The sequence below is a fragment of the Salmo salar genome, chromosome ssa10, assembly GCF_905237065.1.
Source record: "Salmo salar chromosome ssa10, Ssal_v3.1, whole genome shotgun sequence".
In the NCBI taxonomy this organism is placed as follows: domain Eukaryota; kingdom Metazoa; phylum Chordata; class Actinopteri; order Salmoniformes; family Salmonidae; genus Salmo; species Salmo salar.
In genome coordinates, this window is record NC_059451.1 from 91,461,741 (window position 1) to 91,479,898 (window position 18,158).

General features: G+C 40.5%; 1 protein-coding gene and 1 long non-coding RNA gene across 2 annotated transcripts; one reads left to right on the forward strand and one right to left on the reverse strand.

The window, feature by feature from the left end:
* Positions 1-5: 5 nt before the first annotated feature.
* Positions 6-2,273, forward strand: LOC106561159 (uncharacterized). Its single transcript, XR_001318743.2, has 2 exons — positions 6-523; positions 713-2,273. It is a non-coding gene; the product is annotated as an uncharacterized lncRNA (long non-coding RNA).
* Positions 2,274-9,412: 7,139 nt separating this feature from the next.
* On the reverse strand, positions 9,413-14,133 carry LOC106561160 (tetraspanin-3). The gene is made up of 7 exons (XM_014124825.2): positions 13,909-14,133; positions 12,898-13,089; positions 12,149-12,223; positions 11,754-11,855; positions 11,491-11,643; positions 11,315-11,398; positions 9,413-10,346 (listed from the first exon to the last, which is right to left on the reverse strand). Exons 1-7 carry the CDS (start codon positions 13,969-13,971, stop codon positions 10,254-10,256), a joined length of 762 nt encoding a protein of 253 aa, XP_013980300.1. The 5' UTR covers positions 13,972-14,133; the 3' UTR covers positions 9,413-10,253.
* Positions 14,134-18,158: the final 4,025 nt, after the last annotated feature.

The window sequence follows — 18,158 nt, forward strand, 5'->3', positions numbered from 1 at the left end:
CTGGTCATCTATGAACATTTGAACATCTTGGCCATGTTCTGTTATAATCTCCACCTGGCATAGCCAGAAGAGGACTGGCCACCCCTCATAGCCTGGTTCCTCTCTAGGTTTCTTCCTAGGTTCTGGCCTTTCTAGGGAGTTTTTACTAGCCACCGTGCTTCTACATCTGCATTGTTTGCTGTTTGGGGTTTTAGGCTGGGTTTCTGTACAGCACTTTGTGACATTGGCTGATGTAAAAAGGGCTTTATAAATACATTTGATTGATTGAATGTTCTTACCACATTCCCATGAAGCATGTCTAGAGCATATCTTAAATTCTGAGAACATGGTAACCACATTCTGGGTAAGTTCTATTTGACATTAATGGAATGGTTTCTTGGAAGCATTCCTTGCTCATAACGGGAACATTCCTATGAAAGCATTAGTTAATGGTCTACTGAGACTCTTAAGGGAACATGTTTTGTTAGCTGGGCTGTTACATTAAATGAAGTGCCCCTCTGTGGTGAGGTCACCAATGTGATAGGTGAGTATAAGCCAATTTGGTTTCAACAGTGTGTTGTATTCTCTTTGAGATTTTGTCTTTGAAATTTGTATTAAGAATATTGGTAGTAGTAATAATTTGTCATGCAGTAAATAGTTTGTCTGGATTTCCTGAATCAGAAATGCCCTAAAACGTTTTTCTGGTTTGTCCTCTTTCGGGGTTATGGCGAAGGTGACCATAGATGGTTTCTAGATGCATGGAAGGGTTAATTTGACCGAGAACAGTGTGAGCCTCACCCCCTCTAACCTGCTGAAGTAATGGCGACAATGGCGTTCATTATGGCCCTGTCCTTCACCACTTCTACCTGAGTCCGAGCCAGCAACCTGTACACAGCATCCAGTCTAAGCTATCAACTGCCTTTTCTCTCAGGAGGGCAGCATGAGTCCATGTGGAGTGTGTATGGAGAGATCCCGTCCAAACTTCTCTCATGCTGCTGGTGTACTGGTCAGAAAATGGACAAGACTTAATGCACCGTAAAGGATGGTGGTGGCGGCTCAGGTGAGAGATTTGTCTGCTTGGGAAAAAACGGATTATTCCCAGATATTGGAATCGGGACATTATCAAGGGCCATCCACTTTGAACATGTGCCATTGAGAAGACAAACTGAAACACTATTTGAAGAAGAAAATGAAGAAACGCCAGAAGAATGAGTGCCGGGAAGGAGAGGGGTGGTCAAGTGTGCCTGTAATTGCTTTATGCTTGTCCAAAAGTTTTATTTGGGGTATCAGGTTGATTGTGGAGGTCTGTACACTGCAAAATGTATAGTAATTTATACAAAAAATGCATTGAGATACCGACTTGTCATTAACACAGGGACAAATGGGGGCTGTGATGAGAAAATGTAATGAAATATAAGATGAAAATAATGTATGCCAATGTTAGTAGTGCATGCTGTATATTTATTTCCCTGTCTGTAAATGTATATTCTGCCAGTGTGTACCAAGTTGAGGGTCTTAAATTCGAGAGAGACTCAACGCGACGCAGTAGGGACTGTTATTTTAAATTTGGGTTGGATAATTTATCAATAGTTCTAGTCACTCTCTTAGGAACATGAAGGAAGAAGACAAAGTCAAAAGCTCCAGCTGAAATGTCATTGCCAGAATCCATAAATGAAGTTGTGTAATCAAGCATATGTGTAACTGTATGAAATTAAGGTCTTAAGTTAAAACATTCTACTGCAATGGTTTTACAAGTAAGGGGTATGGAATAAGGATCAGTTACTAGTTGGAGTGTACAACCCAGAATGAAGGGTTTGAAAGTGTCTGTGGTTTTTATGCGCTAATTTTGTTTACTTATAATGATGTATTTTGATAGTTTAAGCAATAACCAAATGAATAAAATGTAATAATAATTATCACAGTGATAAGAGGAGGGAGTATACCAGAATGTTTTTTTGTCTGAAGTGATAGTCTTTAATTGTACATTTTGTCTCATATAATCATTGGTTTCTATAGGTGATGGGTAGAGATATGAGGGGGAGACGGTCCCCTCTTCAGACTTTTTGTCAGAACGCCCAGAATAAGTTTTATAAATTTAGGTAGGAGACGGTGCCAGTCACATGCAGGAACCAACCCTATGAACCATGCCTATGTAGATTTTTTGTATAGCCGTATATAAGAGAACTAACGGGACTGCCCCGGCATAGCTCCTGACAGATGTGTACTATGGTGCATTAAGTTTGTTGGAACCGCTCCAACTTGCTGATAATAAAGAATGATTCATTTGAGTTTGACTATGACTCCCTGGTGGTAATTTCCACGACAACATTTGAACCAGTTAAATGTAACTAAACATAATCTATATAAATATAAATAAATTGTAATCTATGTAATCCTCAAAAGTTAGTATTTATCATAAGAGGGACATAAACAATAACTAGTAATTCTGCATACTCCAAAAAAGGTTAAAATCTCACATTTCTGGTAAAAATAATTATAAATTGCTAAGATGTAGTCAGTTTTGAGGACACAAGCTCAAGTATACAGTACAAATATGATAAAAATATGAAAACATGAAATATTTCTTCAACAAAACTGTATGAATACAGCTTGAAATGACTTATATGCTTTCTAAATATAGTATAATCAAATAATAAAATGACTAAGATTTCACCTTATAACTGTAAAATACATATTGGTATGTTTAGTGTTCGACAAAATATGCATATTTTCTAAAAGGTCTTTCTTGATCAAAATGTCTTCCCCCACCACTGTGAACATTACACATCTATTCATTATTTTACATTACTTTGTTAAAGTTGGCTTTTAATCAATCTGTGAATGCGCTAGAGCAGGGATGGTCGCCCTTTTAATGGCCCTCGGATCAATATCCCCAAAACAAGATATATACAGTACTCATTCAAGGGTTTTTCTTTATTTTTACTATTTTCTACATTGTAGAATAATAGTGAAGCCATCAAAACTATGAAATAACACATATTGAATCATGTAGTAACCAAGAAAGTGTTATATCAAAATATATTTAATATTTGAGATTCTTCAAAGTAGCCACCCTTTGCCTTGATGACAGCTTTGCACACTCTTGGCATTCTCTTCATGAGGTATTCACCTGGAATGCTTTTCAATTAGCAGGTGTGCCTTGGTAAAAGTTAATTTGTGGAATTTATTTTCTTCTTAATGCATTTGAGCCAATCAGTTGTGTTGTGACAAGGTAGGGGTGGTATACAGAAGATATCCCTCTTTGGTAAAAGACCAAGTCCATATTATGGCAAGAACAGCTCAAACAATCTAAGAGAAATGACAGTCCATCATTACTTTAAGACATGAAGGTCAGTCAATACGGAAAACTCAAGAACATTGAAAGTTTCTTCAAGTGCTGTCACAAAAAGCATCAAGCACTATGATGAAACTGGCTCTCATGAGGACCGCCACAGGAAAGGAAGACCTAGAGTTACCTCTGCTGCAGAGGATAAGTTCATTACAATTACCAGCCTCAGAAAATGCTTCACAGAGTTCAAGTAACAGACACATCTCAACATCAACTGTTCAAAGGAGACTGTGTGAATCAGGCCTTCATGGTCGAATTTCTGCAAAGAAACCACTACTAAAGGACACCAATAAGAAGAAGAGACTTGCTTGGGCCAAGGAACACGAGCAATGGACATTAGACCGGTGGAAATCTGTCCTTTGGTCTAATGAGTCCAAATGTGAGATTTTTGGTTCCACCCTCCGTGTCTTTGTGAGACGCAGAGTAGGTGAACGGATGATCTAAGCATGTGAGGTTCCCACCATGAAGCATGGAGGAGGTGGTGTGATGGTGCTTTGCTGGTGACACTGTCTGTGATTTATTTAGAATTTATGGCACACTTAACCAGCATGGCTACCACAGTATTCTGCAGCGATACGCCATCCCATCTGCTTTGCGCTTAGTGGGACTATCTTTTTTTTTTCAACAGGACAATGACCCAACATACCTCCAGGCTGTGTAAGGGCTATTTGACCAAGAAGGAGAGTGATGGAGTGCTGCATCAGATGACATGGCCTCCACAATCACCTGACCTCAACCCATTTGAGATGGTTTGGGATGAGTTGGACCACAGAGTGAAGGAAAAGCAGCCAACAAGTGCTCAGCATATGTTGGAACTCCTTCAAGACTATTGGAAAAGCATTCCAGGTGAAACTGGTTGAGAGAATGCCAAGAGTGTTCAAAGCTGTCAAGGCAAAGGGTGGCTACTTTGAAGAATCTAAAATCTAAAATATATTTTGATTTGTTTAACAGTTTTTTGGTTACTCATGATTCCATGTGTGTAATTTCATCGTTTTGATGTCTTCACTATTATTCTGCAATGCAGTCACTCAATAATCCCATGTCAGCTAAACATTTTTAGATTGGTAAATTAGTATAGCAGTCAGCTATCTAAACCTGTAGTAGGTCTAATCATGGTCCAATTACCGACCGGGGCTCCCACATTGATTTTGTCAGTCACTCTCAAACAGATATCATATTAAAAACTGCACTTTTCTTCTCTGCCTCTTGCAGCAAACGTGCCTTAAAATGGCAACATTTTCTCTACGGCCCATGGTAAAATGTGCAGAATTGCAACAACAACAAAAAAAGGTCTCTCCGCTGTCAAGAGGGGGGTCACTAAAATGTTTTGCGGCCCCTCATGAGGAGTTCAGATTTTTTGTGGCCCCCACCCCCATCAAAGTTGCCCAACCCTGTGCTAGAGTGACAAAACCACTCTCTCCTGCTGCTCTACCGACACAGTTTCTAAACCCAGAGGAGCAACATTGTGAGACTTCCGGGAACGCTTGTGAAACAGACTAGGCCGGGTTTACGGGTTTGAGTGAATATTCTTCCTTAGTTGTTAATTTTCTCGAAATCTAAAGGCACAACCTAGATTCGAGCCAATGTCTTAAGTAGTTGAACCTCGTGAAAGTGACAAACTGATACGTTTTCATTTTCGTCAAAAAATACTTTATATTGAAGGAGTGCATTTGAGTTGATGGCATACACATGCACAGTTTGGCACGAGACGCCAGTTAGACCCGATGATGTGTTTCTACGCATGAGATTAGCTAGCCAACGTCACCATGACATCGCCTACAAGTGTGATCAGGGATTTCTATTGGAGAAGCAGCCTTAGCCTGTCTACTGTTCTGCCTTTGCTACAGATGTAAGGATTGCAGGCATGTGCTTTTGCTCAGAAATATCTGACTTTAGTAAGTTCAATACTGAAAAAAAGCAAGCTCCAACTGGGAAAAATCGTTTTGAACACTTGGAATTCCAAGTCGGAAACTCAAGCATCTTTCTAGAGCTCAGACTTTCCGACCTGAAGATCACTGACGTCATGATTTGACCTTTTTTCTTCTTCTTTGAGTTCACAGTTGTCTTGAAAGCACCATTAGTCAGTGGCTGTGACATAGGGTTCAGCCAGGAGTTGGAGTCGGAAGAGCAAATGAAATGGTAGGAGGGACATCCCAGCTTCAAGTGGTGTCAGATTTCACATCCTACTCCACAGGCTGAGTTTACTCGACACAGGCATTAAATATATACTCCTGTGTCCGTGAGAATCAGGGCTACCGCTCAATGCAAGCCATTTCGATCTACAGTGGCCACAGGCATTTATAAGCTAAAATGTCATTTGAAACTGGTACCAGAATCATGCAGGTCCCCTAAACATGGGACTTTACATCTGAGGTTTTAACCCACTTAACCCCACAATTTCACCATCATTGTAAAGCCCAAGTTATTTTGTTGCTTTGACAGTCATTTCTGAAGATGATTATTTATTTAATGTGATTAGTGATTAATTTACGTCTGTCCCTCATTTTAAGGTCAACCCTGTTACATGAACTGAGTTCTCATTTAAAATGGACCGTGAAACTATTGCTTTTTAAAATATTTTTTTCAGAAGAAACATTGAACATAAACTCAGCAAAAAAAGAAACGTCGTCTCACTGTCAACTGCGTTAATTTTCAGCAAACTTAACGTGTAAATATTTGTATGAACATAAGATTCAACAACTGAGACATAAATTGAACAAGTTCCACAGACATGTGACTAATAGAAATTGAATAATGTGTCCCTGAACAAAGGGGGGGTCAAAATCAAAAGTAACAGTCTGTATCTGGTGTGGCCACCAGCTGCATTAAGTACTACAGTACACCTCCTCCTCATGGACTGCACCAGATTTGCCAGTTCTTGCTGTGAGATGTTACCCCACTCTTCCAACAAGGCACCTGCAAGTTCCCAGATATTTCTGGGGGGGAATGTCACTAGCCCTCACCCTCCGATCCAACAGTTCCCAGACGTGCTCAATGGGATTGAGATCCGGGCTCTTCGCTGGCCATGGCATAACACTGACATTCCTGTCTTGCAGGAAATCACACAAAGAATGAGCAGTATGGCTGGTGGCATTGTCATGCTGGAGGGTCATGTCAGGATGAGCCTGCAGGAAGGGTACCACATGAGGGAGAAGGGTGTCTTCCCTGTAACACACAACGTTGAGATTGCCTGCAATGACAACAAGCTCAGTCCGATGATGCTGTGACACACCGGTCCAGACCATGACGGACCCTCCACCTTCAAATCGATCCCGCTCCAGAGTACAGGCCTCGGTGTAACGCTCATTCCTTCGACAATAAACGCGAATCCGACCATCACCCCTGGTGAGACAAAACCGCGACTCGTCAGTGAAGAGCACTTTTTGCCAGTCCTGTCTGGTCCAGCGACGATGGGTTTTTGCCCATAGGCGACATTGTTGCCGGTGATGTCTGGTGAGGACCTGCCTTACAACAGGCCTACAAGCCCTCAGCCCAGCCTCTCTCAGCCTATTGCAGACAGTCTGAGTACTGAGGGAGGGAATGTGCATTCCTGGTGTAACTCGGGCAGTTGTTGTTGCCATGCTGTTCCTGTCCCGCAGGTGTAATGTTCGGATGTACCGATCCTGTGCAGGTGTTGAATCACATGGTCTGCCACTGCGAGGACGATCAGTTGTCCATCCTGTCTCCCTGTCTTAGGTGTCTCACAGTACAGACATTGCAATTTTTTGCTCTGGCCACATCTGCAGTCCACATGCCTCCTTGCAGCATGCCTAAGGCACATTCACACAGATAAGCAGGGACCCTGGGCATCTTTCTTAAGGTTTTTTTTCAGAGTCAGTAGAACGGCCTCTTTAGTGTCCTAAGTTTTCATAACTGTGACCTTAATTAATTGCCTACCGTCTGTAAGCTGTTAGTGTCTTAATGACCATTCTACATGTGCATGTTCATTAATTGTTTATGGTTAATTGAACAAGCATGGGAAACAGTGTTTAAACCCTTTACAATGAAGATCTGTGAAGTTATTTGGATTTTTACAAATTATCTTTGAAAGACAGGGTCCTGAAAAAGGGGCGTTTCTTTTTTTGCTGAGCTTACAATAGTCAAATCATAGTGTAAAAGCAGGTGAGCTGTTTCTATTTTTTGCCATTTTCTGGTAAAAACTGAGCATGTCAAGCATAACACGTCAACCCCATTACCCCTAGATAGGCAAGGAATGTTTTAATAATTAAAAATGTTTTGGAAGCTTCAATTGCCCCTCATTGCTGCACACAACAAGCTTCAATTCCAAATGTCACAATGGGATTTATGGCTGATTTAAAGATGCACTATGCAGAAATGGCTCTGCCAATTCCTGGTTGCTCAAATTCTAATTCAGTTAGCCTAATTTCAGTATTTGTGACAAAACAAGCAAGTATAGTGTAAAGAATCATTGTACCATCTCAACTGCTATGAAATATATTTTCCATAATCAAAAATATTGTATTTTCAGCTGTTTGAAGCTGGTATACAAAACCGAAAGTAAAACGCAAAAACGAAGATTGGGAAGCATAGAACAGCGCACATAGAACATATGTTTCTTAGACTTGCTTTCAATAAAGAATGACAGATCTATAACTCACATTTCTATGCGAATCTGGTCAGCTCGCTCAAAAAGTTAGATATTGCAGCTTTAAGATGAAAACCTCAACCCTATTACGGTGAACCCAGTTACTTAATGGCACTTCATGGGCACTTACAATATGTTATTATTTGTAAAATGGAACATGTGCTTTTATGGCAGAATGTGAAATGAAAAGTTTTGACCAAATTAGACTACACAATATGTACTCTATTCGAGGAACGACCCTTGTGTTGTTTAGCTATCATACTGTAGCGAGGACAGCTACAAAGTAAAGCGCACTCACACACTACAGTCACAGAGCTATTTATATTCTTTAGTATTGAATATTACTTGTGTGTTTGAGCAATTAAGTGGGATAAACTGTCCACATGCTAGAATTGGCAGGAAAATACAATGGCTTAGATGAATTTAGGGTGATACTTCTAATCCCTCTTCCTTAGGGATACTATTCAACTGACAATTTTAAATGTACATATGAAGGACTTTAGCTTTGGAAGTGTTTACATAAGAAATACTTTATCAGCTATATTGCATAAAGTGGACTAGCAAATGAGGTTGTCAGTTTCCTTCGCATAGGTCAGCCAGGCTGTTTGACACCGTTTTTAATTATACAAATACCTTTCAATTAAAACTTTACAGGCTTCATTGCAAATAAATACAATACTTATTTGGAAACCCCACAAGCAGCTGTCCATTTGTGACTGAAGACAAATCACATTACAGTGCAGACTGATCCAACTAGTTTAGAAAATGTATTTATTTAACAAATACTTATTTACAATGACAGCCTACCCCGGACAACACGGGGTCAATTGTGCACCACCCTATGGGACTCCCAATCACTGCTGGATGTGATACAGCCTGGATTTGAACCAGGGACTGTAGTGGAGTCTTTTGCACTGAGATGCAGTGCCTTAGACCACTGCACCACTCGGGAGCAGTTCAAAGGCATCTGGTCACTAAGAGCCTGACTCAAAGTCCCAATGTACAAATACAATTACTGTGTAACTGTTAGCTAAAGCACAAGAGAGAAACTTTGCAAGTAGCTAGACATTTGTAGCTTTAATACAGACGAGGTAGAACCGGCCTATGGCACCCTAATACCCAATTTAAGGATCTAATGTCAAGGCTTGTCCCAATACCATGTTAAAGAAGATTAAGACATCCCCAATCATCGGACTCTGTGCTTAACCAAAAGCATGGCTACATGAATCACTTAAAGCCAGCTCTCCCTCCCCCTGGGAAAGATGTTTCCACAAAAGTGGTTTAGGATGTGACTCACTGGCTCTGCCAATGACAAAAGCTCTCAGACAATTAGTGTTTGAACATCAGGGTGCTTTGTCTGGAGAAAACCATACAGCTCTAATGTCCACACAAGAGAGGCATGGCTACGGTCTTGGTTATGTGCAGAGAAAAGTGAGCATATTTTTGTGAAATATAGAAATAAATGAAACTACAGAATCTTCTGGCTGGAATACAGTTTATTTCCTTGTTAAAGTCCCCCCCATCTCTGGTTTATATTTCTCTACATGACTACATTTCTTAAAAATCTAATTTTATAACTAGGCCTACATACCACGAGTGTGCTCAACTCCACACAAAGTACAACAGAACATTTTAGTAACAGTGCATGTGGATTCATCAAATGCCCACATTCTTGCAAAGCAGATCAGTTAATTGACTGCACTTTGGTTACTGCCCATTCTTGGTGGGCCGATGCAGTGCCATTGACTTGTATACAGTTCCACTGCTTCTCATCAGAAACAGAATGGTGCTGGTGAAGGGCGAGGTCTGGACCAAACAAAGCAGTAGCACAAGGCAAACTCATACCACACAGGGAATCTTCAACTCAGCTACTTGCATGATAAATATTTATAAAATATTCCAAAACAATACACATATTGCAAACTGACATGAGTAAAGTATTCCGTCCACATATTCCGTACAGTAGGTTTATCATTCACAGAGGCCTCATCCTTGTGTACCTCAAACAACAAGGGGTAAAACTTAAGCGCAACAAATATCATTTGTCAAATATCACAGAGCAACAAATAACAAACAAAAAAAACTTGATTAATCACCATTTAAGAATTTGGCTTGTAGCTTTTTGAAAAAAAGTCTAACAAAATACCAAGTTACATAGCATGTAAATAAATAGGTTTTTCACCACTTAACCAATTACCATTTTGTGGAATATGAGTCACCATGTGAGGAGCTTTTCAACTACAGCAGAGGAAACCTGAGCTTGGGCAAGCCAGTGAACCATCCCCCACTGACAAAGCCATGAACCTAGGTGTGTGTTCCTTATGCGTAGGTTCCCCCTGTTATGAGAAGCTCATAGGCAGGGTCACGGCTCCTACGGCACAGCACCACACAGGCACACAGCATCCCAAATACCTAGGAAAGGGAAACACCAGGGGTTGAAGTGTAGTGTCATTCATGTCTTTCATCCATCCGTTCCGGAGGATGTCGCCTGTCAGCCTCTGACCTGGACACTAGGCTAACTACTCTCCCAGGAAAGGCTGAGCAAGGACACAAAGCTACTACATCAGCAGCAAACAGGGAATCCTATGGGTCAAAAGCCTCTAGGATTACTGCAAACCAGAAAATTCACATCCAAACACTCATCAGCCCATAAAATAATATAATCTAATGTTGATGAAATGCAGAGGTGACATAAAAGGATGCAACTACAGTACATTGATAAACTGCTATTTAAATGTAGAATCGGACCATTTGCTGTCCTGTGGTTAAGCTGGGTATCTGTATTGCACTTTGTGACAACTGCTGATGTAAAAAGGGCTTCAGAAAATACATTTGATAGATACATTTACTGAAATAATGAATGACAGCACTTTAAAGCAGCTCTCTGTCATGCAGCTGCCCCCTCATTGTGGTCAAATGAAAGGAATGAAAAGGGGTAAATCCAACAAATGACATGCCGTCCTAATCCACTGAATTTCCCACGGCCTCCAGAATCTGATTATGAACATTATCAAAGTAACTAATATATTAAGTCAATGTAAATTGGCGGGGGACAATTTTTCCTTTAGGCTCCATTTAGCCTAGTTTGAGATGTCCTTGTGGCTATGCCATTTCCCCTTTTCCAGAAATTCCTAGATGCATTTTCCCTGTCCCCACGAAACAGTCCCCTCTAGGCCCTGTTCCTTGAGGCTCTGCTGGAGTGTGACTGGGGGTTGACATAATAATGGCATACCCAGGCCCACTCAGCCTCCATAATGAATCACTTCATGAGTCATACCATAGGGAAGGGGGAGGGAAGGGGGTGGGGGGGGGGGGGTCACATGATGGAACAACACATCCATTAGTTGAACTAAAGAGGGCTGATGGAATTGGTTCTGTACCTGAATTGTAGCGAACGTCAGTGCAGCCCAGATTACATACATCATAATCTCCTTTAGTTTCTTCACAACAAGGGCTTCACATCCCTGGAAACACACAAACAATACATGTGTAAGAGAATAAATGTGTATGTTATGCATGAGAGCAAAGCATAGGTATGTTTTGGGTAATCTCTTACCTCTGGATAGAGGTCTCCAGGATGGGCTAGAGAGCCTGTACAGTTGTTGACATTAGGTTTGCAGCAGCTCACTGGTACACTGTTGTTTTGAAACTCATTAAACCAGCGTGTGTTCATCCAGTCTGAGTAAGTGTGAATTCCACAACAATGGAGCTGCAGGCATGACAAATGGTGATGGTTAACACTAGATCCTTTCAATACAGCTTTAAATAACTTAAAAACTGTTACACAAAACATGAATTGCCCGAGTTACATTCTATCACCTGTCTTTGCACGTAGTCAATGGCACGGCTTGAGGCATCTGCATTGGTGCCATTGTACTCATTGTACACCTTCTGGATGGAGTGATTGACCTCGTCTTCAACCTGTAAACAAACAGGTTACTGTGCTTAACGGTACAATCTTACATAACCTCATTAATGCATTTCTGATGAATACTAGGCTATAGTGAATCACCACTTAAGATAGCACTTTCTCCATTAATGGGTAGACTAAATATAAAAGATACAGTTCCTACTATGTTTTCCATAGAGAACATTTTTAATATTGTTGAACGAAAAAAAGTTTCACATTGGAACGCATCCAGATAATTGGTATCCTGAACAAAATCTGATTTTCACAAATGTAACCTTGATCAATATGTACTTGACTTACACACCTTCGATCTGTAAATATAACCAAGAACCACCACAGCCACATCCGTCACAAACACCAGCAGGAGAATGATGACAAACTGTGGTGAAAAGAGAAAGAATGAATCATAAGAAACTCCTGAAAATAAAAGGGGCCCTGAGGCAGACAGGGAAATGTTAAGATCTCTAGCATTTATTTGGGGCAGCAGGTAGCCTAGTGGTTAGAGCATTGGGCCAGTAACCAAAAGGTTGCTGGATCGAATCCTTGAGCTGACAAGGTAAAAATCTGTCGTTCTGTCCCTGAACAAAGCAGTTAACCCACTGTAAGATGGGAAATAAGACACACATTTAAATCAGCACTGTAATGAAGGATTATCCAACATAAAGGTGATATATATATATATTTTTTTAAACACGATACAAAAGCTCTCTGTTGGCCAGTCTTCTGAGGGAGTTCTGAGACCAGTGTGAATGTTGTAGTAGTAGGGGATAAGGCAACATTCACTGCAGGGCTCTAAAGAGCAACCATTTTACTTGCATATGCACCCAAATATTTTTTGCAATAATTACTTCACTGCACCAAAGCCTGAGTGCCATGGGGAATACATTGAGCGCAGATTCATGACCGTCACGCTTGCACCATTACTACAAAGAAAACGTTGTTACCTCATATTTTTCATTGTGCTCCTAAATTTCTTTGTGTGATCCTACATTTTTCAACTTATGCGCACACGTGCTCCCTGTAAAAAACATCAGCGTAGAGCCCTGCACTGACCGTTATAAGGCCACAGCGGCTTTCTCGTATCGTGGCACAGCATCCAATAAGACCGATGATGAAAAGGAGGCCTCCAACTGCAATTATGGTCACAGCAGGGATAAGGGTGTACACATCCTCAAAGAAGTGGTCATAGTCATCATAGGTGATGAACACGTAGGCTCCAACATAGCACAAAATCCCTGCTGCTGCCTGTATGATGGGGGAGACAGTATTAATAACACAAAAAAAAGCATATTATAAAACAAAAAAGGTTCAAATGAGTGTGGCCTCTGATGGTCCCTCAAGGAGGTTGTTAGGCCTAAATAATCAGAGGCCAATCTTAAGCGTGCTATGGGATGAGCCAAAATACATGTTTGTCTGACACAAAAAGCATACAACTATTACAACCATCCCATTGGCATTATAATAACTCAATCCTTCAAATTGGAATTATTTGATTTCTCACTGACTGGCAAAGACCATTAAAAAGTCCATTGTGTTTATTGATCTCGCAAACCTAATTTCAGTTGTACAACTGACTAGGTGTCCCCCCTTTCCCTTCATATCCTAACATATGGAAGTTTAGAAAAAGACCTGCCAACAAACACTTTATGTTGAGGACCCACTTACAGTATGGCTATTAGGCTACCGTTTCATTTTATGGGAAGGGGAATTTAAAAAAATAAATTGGCTGGGACAAAGGGGGCACAGAAGCCCAGCATGAAACTCCCCGATTCTAGCCGCAGTAGCTAAAGCAACCAGACAAAGAAAGACAGAGAACAAAAGGAAATGTTCAGCTAGCTAACGTTAGTTAAAATATAAAAGGGATAGCAACATGACTGCAAGAACATTGCATTATGTAGTAACCCAAAGGCCCAAACTCACAAACAGTATATTGAAGCTAAAAATAGACAAACAGCCACATGGCCTAGGTTGCATTGAATGGTAGTAAGAAGCAGGTTGCTGCGTATAATGTTGTGGATGAGAATTTGCGCATTCTCGAACGACACAGATGTCGTTTTAACTTACCCAAAAAATGAGGTTCAGAAAGACCAGCACTGTCTTTGATGACGTAATACCACACTGACCCATGTTTAAAATAGGGATTCTCTATTATTACAGTAAAAACGTATTTGTGAACTAACAGGCTATGTCCTCCTGCGTTTGCAATCCATGCCTGACTGGAGTGGATTCTCTCTCCCACACACCGGAGCCCTAGCACCACATAAACCAGCTGTATGTCATGTGACCCGATGAGCTGGTCATCCTTGCGGTGTGTATAATAACACAGATTAAAAGGATCTAACCCTTTTCTTTTTTAAATGTCGCCTAAAATGACATACCCAAATCAAACTACCTGTAGCTCAGGACCTGAAGCAAGGATATGCATATTCTTGATACCATTTGAAAGGAAACACTTTGAAGTTTGTGGAAATGTTAAATTAATGTAGGAGAATATAACACATTAGATCTGGTAAAAGATAATACAAAGAAAGAAACTTGTTTTTTGTTGTTGTTCCATCATCTTTGAAATGCAAGCGAAAGGCCATGATGTATTATTCCAGGTTTGTGCAATTTAGATTTTGTCCACTAGATGGCAGCAGTATATGTGCAAAGTTTTAGACTGATCCAATGAACCATTGCATTTCTGTTCAAAATATCACATCTGCCCAAATGTGCCTAATTGGTTTATTGATACATTTTGAAGTTCATAAGTATGCACTCTCCTCAAACAATATCATGGTATTCTTTCATTGAAATAGCTACTGTAAATTGGACAGTGCAGTTAGATAAACAAGAATTTAAGCTTTCTGCCCATATCAGATATGTCTGATATGGGCAGATATGTCTATATTGACCAGCTACTCTAGTGACAGCTCTAACAATAGGAGTACCACAGTATGATGCCCACTTTTTTAACGCTTAAAATAAAGGCTGTGCTTCGTGTAGGCTTACTCTGCTGTGACGTTTTGATAACCATGTAAATCTCTCTAAGACAAGGTGACTTTAAACAATATATTCACCTTTGTTTACCCCTCAAAAATGAAACGCTTATTAGCTGCTAATGTGGCTATCATAAAGAATTATAAATGCCATGGTGATCTGGACGAACCTGCTGAATCTAGGCAAAGGTAATCATCTCTGGATTAACTATCTAATTTAAATTGACACAATACCTGTTTGCAAAGGTGTCAGCTAGAGATGACATGCAGGAGCTTGCAGGAATTTCTAGTCTTGAATGATGTCTACTTTGATGCTAATTAGCATTTTTGGATCTGAAAGTAGATAGAGCCAAATATATCGATAAAAGTCACCTTGTCCGAAAGAGATTTACATGGTTATCAAAACGTCACACCAGGGTAAGCTTACATGAAACACAGCCCTTATTTTAGGTGTTTCTAAAATTCCCTATGTGAAAAATTGATGGTGGAAAACAATTAGAACCATTTCCCAGTTTGACTGCTAGGTTTTATGGGTATTATGACACCTCAGCTGTGGGGTTCTATGAAACAACGTGTGTTCAAAGATGGAAGGCAGTCGAGAGGAGGCGAGGTGGGACCATTCTAGCCGATGAGAGGGTAGATACTCGTGTGAACAACAGACACAACTCTGATATAAAATTGTTTTTCTCAAAGTTGTTACACTCGTAATAACCTAAGCATAACAAAACTTCTATAAATCAAATAAGCCATTACGTTTGTTGTTGACCAATTTCCACACACTCTCATTGACCTCCATACAAAAACTCCTTGCTTGGTGGGCGAAAAAACACCTTCACAGAAATTGAACGTAAATCACAGAATATAGATGTTGTGGTGGCAGCTGCAGAGAAGTACTTGGGGGTAGGAGATTTGACTTCAGAAGAGTTACAGCGTGTGTTGAGTAGTGGTGTCCTGTCCTCTCAGGCTGTTGGCCTCAGGTGAGATCAGATAGGGTTAAAATAGCGGAATAAGGTGATGGGTTTTAATGAGTATAGGGTTAGTTAGCTGGTAGGGTAATTAAAATATATGTATATTTACATTTTATTCATTTGTATTTTTCCTGGTTCCCCTTTCCCATTTTGTAGCACAAAGTATAATGGATCTATACTATTGTTCAGTTGGGGGCAGCAATGAAGAGGGCAGCACAATGTTGCCTTTTATCCATACAGTTAAGCACATCATTTATAACTAGGAATGCAGCAGAGAGTGCTGTGACCTGGTCTAAAATCCGACTGATGTACATTTAGAATACATTTCAAAGATAAGAAACATTTTAGTTGAGATTTAATCAAGGATTCTAATATTTTAGCTTGGAAAAAAAGTTTACAGGGCTATAATTATTTAGGTCACAAGGGTCACCACCTTTGTGAAGGGGGAGTACGTGGGCTGCCTTCCAAACCTTGGGGATAGTTCCAGATATAATCGTCAGGATAAAAATATGGGTTAATGATTCAGCAATCAGGGAAGCAGAGAGCTGCAGCAAAAATGGATCAAGCACATCAGCCCCAGTGGATATTTTTTTTTTAAATCTTAAGCAAGGCATCTAGCACATTACAGGTAGTAAATTGTTGAAATGAAAACAACTAGAAATTGACGGGTTGACGGTCAAGTCAGCTAGAGACTGGCAAAAGGAAGAGAAGTCGACTGACTGACCAGAGTCAATTAAATCACTGTTTCTCTCAAATAAAAAGCCTGCCGAGGTAAAATAATGATTGTAAGTCTTTAATTTACAATCTGTAGAAACTATGAGAATAGAAAGATTCAGAACTTCTGTGAAACATCACAGCACAGTTCAAATCAAATCAAATGTATTTATACAGCCCTTCGTACATCAGCTGATATCTCAAAGTGCTGTACAGAAACCCAGCCTAAAACCCCAAACAGCAAGCAATGCATGTGAAAGAAGCATAGTGGCTAGGAAAAGCTCCCTAGGAAAAACTCCCTAGAAAGGCCAAAAACCTAGGAAGAAACCTAGAGAGGAACCAGGCTATGAGGGGTGGCCAGTCCTCTTCTGGCTGTGCCGGGTGGATATTATAACAGAACATGGTCAAGATGTTAAAATGTTCATAAATGACCAGCATGGTCAAATAATAATAATCATAGTAGTTGTCGAGGGTGCAACAAGCACGTCCGGTGAACAGGTCAGGGTTCCATAGCCGCAGGCAGAACAGTTGAAACTGGAGCAGCAGCACGGCCAGGTGGACTGGGGACAGCAAGGAGTCATCATGCCAGGTAGTCCGGAGGCATGGTCCTAGGGCTCAGGTCCTCCGAGAGAAAGAAAGAAAGAGAGAATTAGAGAGAGCATATTTAAATTCACACAGGACACCGGATAAGACAAGAGAAATACTCCAGATGTAACAGACTGACCCTAGCCCCCCGACACATAAACTACTGCAGCATAAATACTGGAGGCTGAGACAGGAGGGATCAGGAGACACTGTGGCCCCATCCGATGATACCCCCGGACAGGGCCAAACAGGCAGGATATAACCCCACCCACTTTGCCAAAGCACAGCCCCCACACCACTAGAGGGATGTCTCCAACCACCAACTTACCGTCCTAAGACAAGGCCGAGTATAGCCCACAAAGATTTCCGCCACGGCACAACCCAAGGGGGGGGGGAAAAATATATGGCAAATAGAAATCCAATATGGATAGTGTTAAGCGATAGATGGAAGGGGTTGAATGGAGCTGAAGGGTGGGAGTTAAAACAAACAAAAGATAACTATTGTAAGATAGTACCAGTCAAAAGTTTGGACACACCTACTCATTCAAGGGTTTTTCTTTATTTTCCCTATTTTCTACATTGTAGAATAATAGTGAAGACATCAAAACTATGAGATAACACATATGGAATCATGTAGTAACACAAAAAGGGTTAAACAAATCAGAATATATTTTAGATTTTAGATTTTAGAGTCTTCAAAGTGCTCAGCATATGTTGGAACTCCTTCAAGACTGTTGGAAAGGCATTCCAGGTGAAGCTGGTTGAGAGAATTCCTAGAGTGTGCAAAGCTGTCATCAAGGCAAAGGGTGTGGCTACTTTTAAGAATTTAAAATCTAAAATATATTTTGATTTGTTTAACACTTTTTTGGTTACTACATGATTCCATCTGTGTTATTTCATAGTAGTGATGCCTCTAGCACTGTGATGCAGTGCCTTAGACCGCTGCGCCACTTGGGAGGCCCCTGTTTTCCAACAGAGATGAGCTTAAAAAGCAACTTGATTTAGCTTTCTTAATCTAGATAGTACATCTGTTTCTCTATTGTCTGAAAGACTGCCAGTCCACTACAGT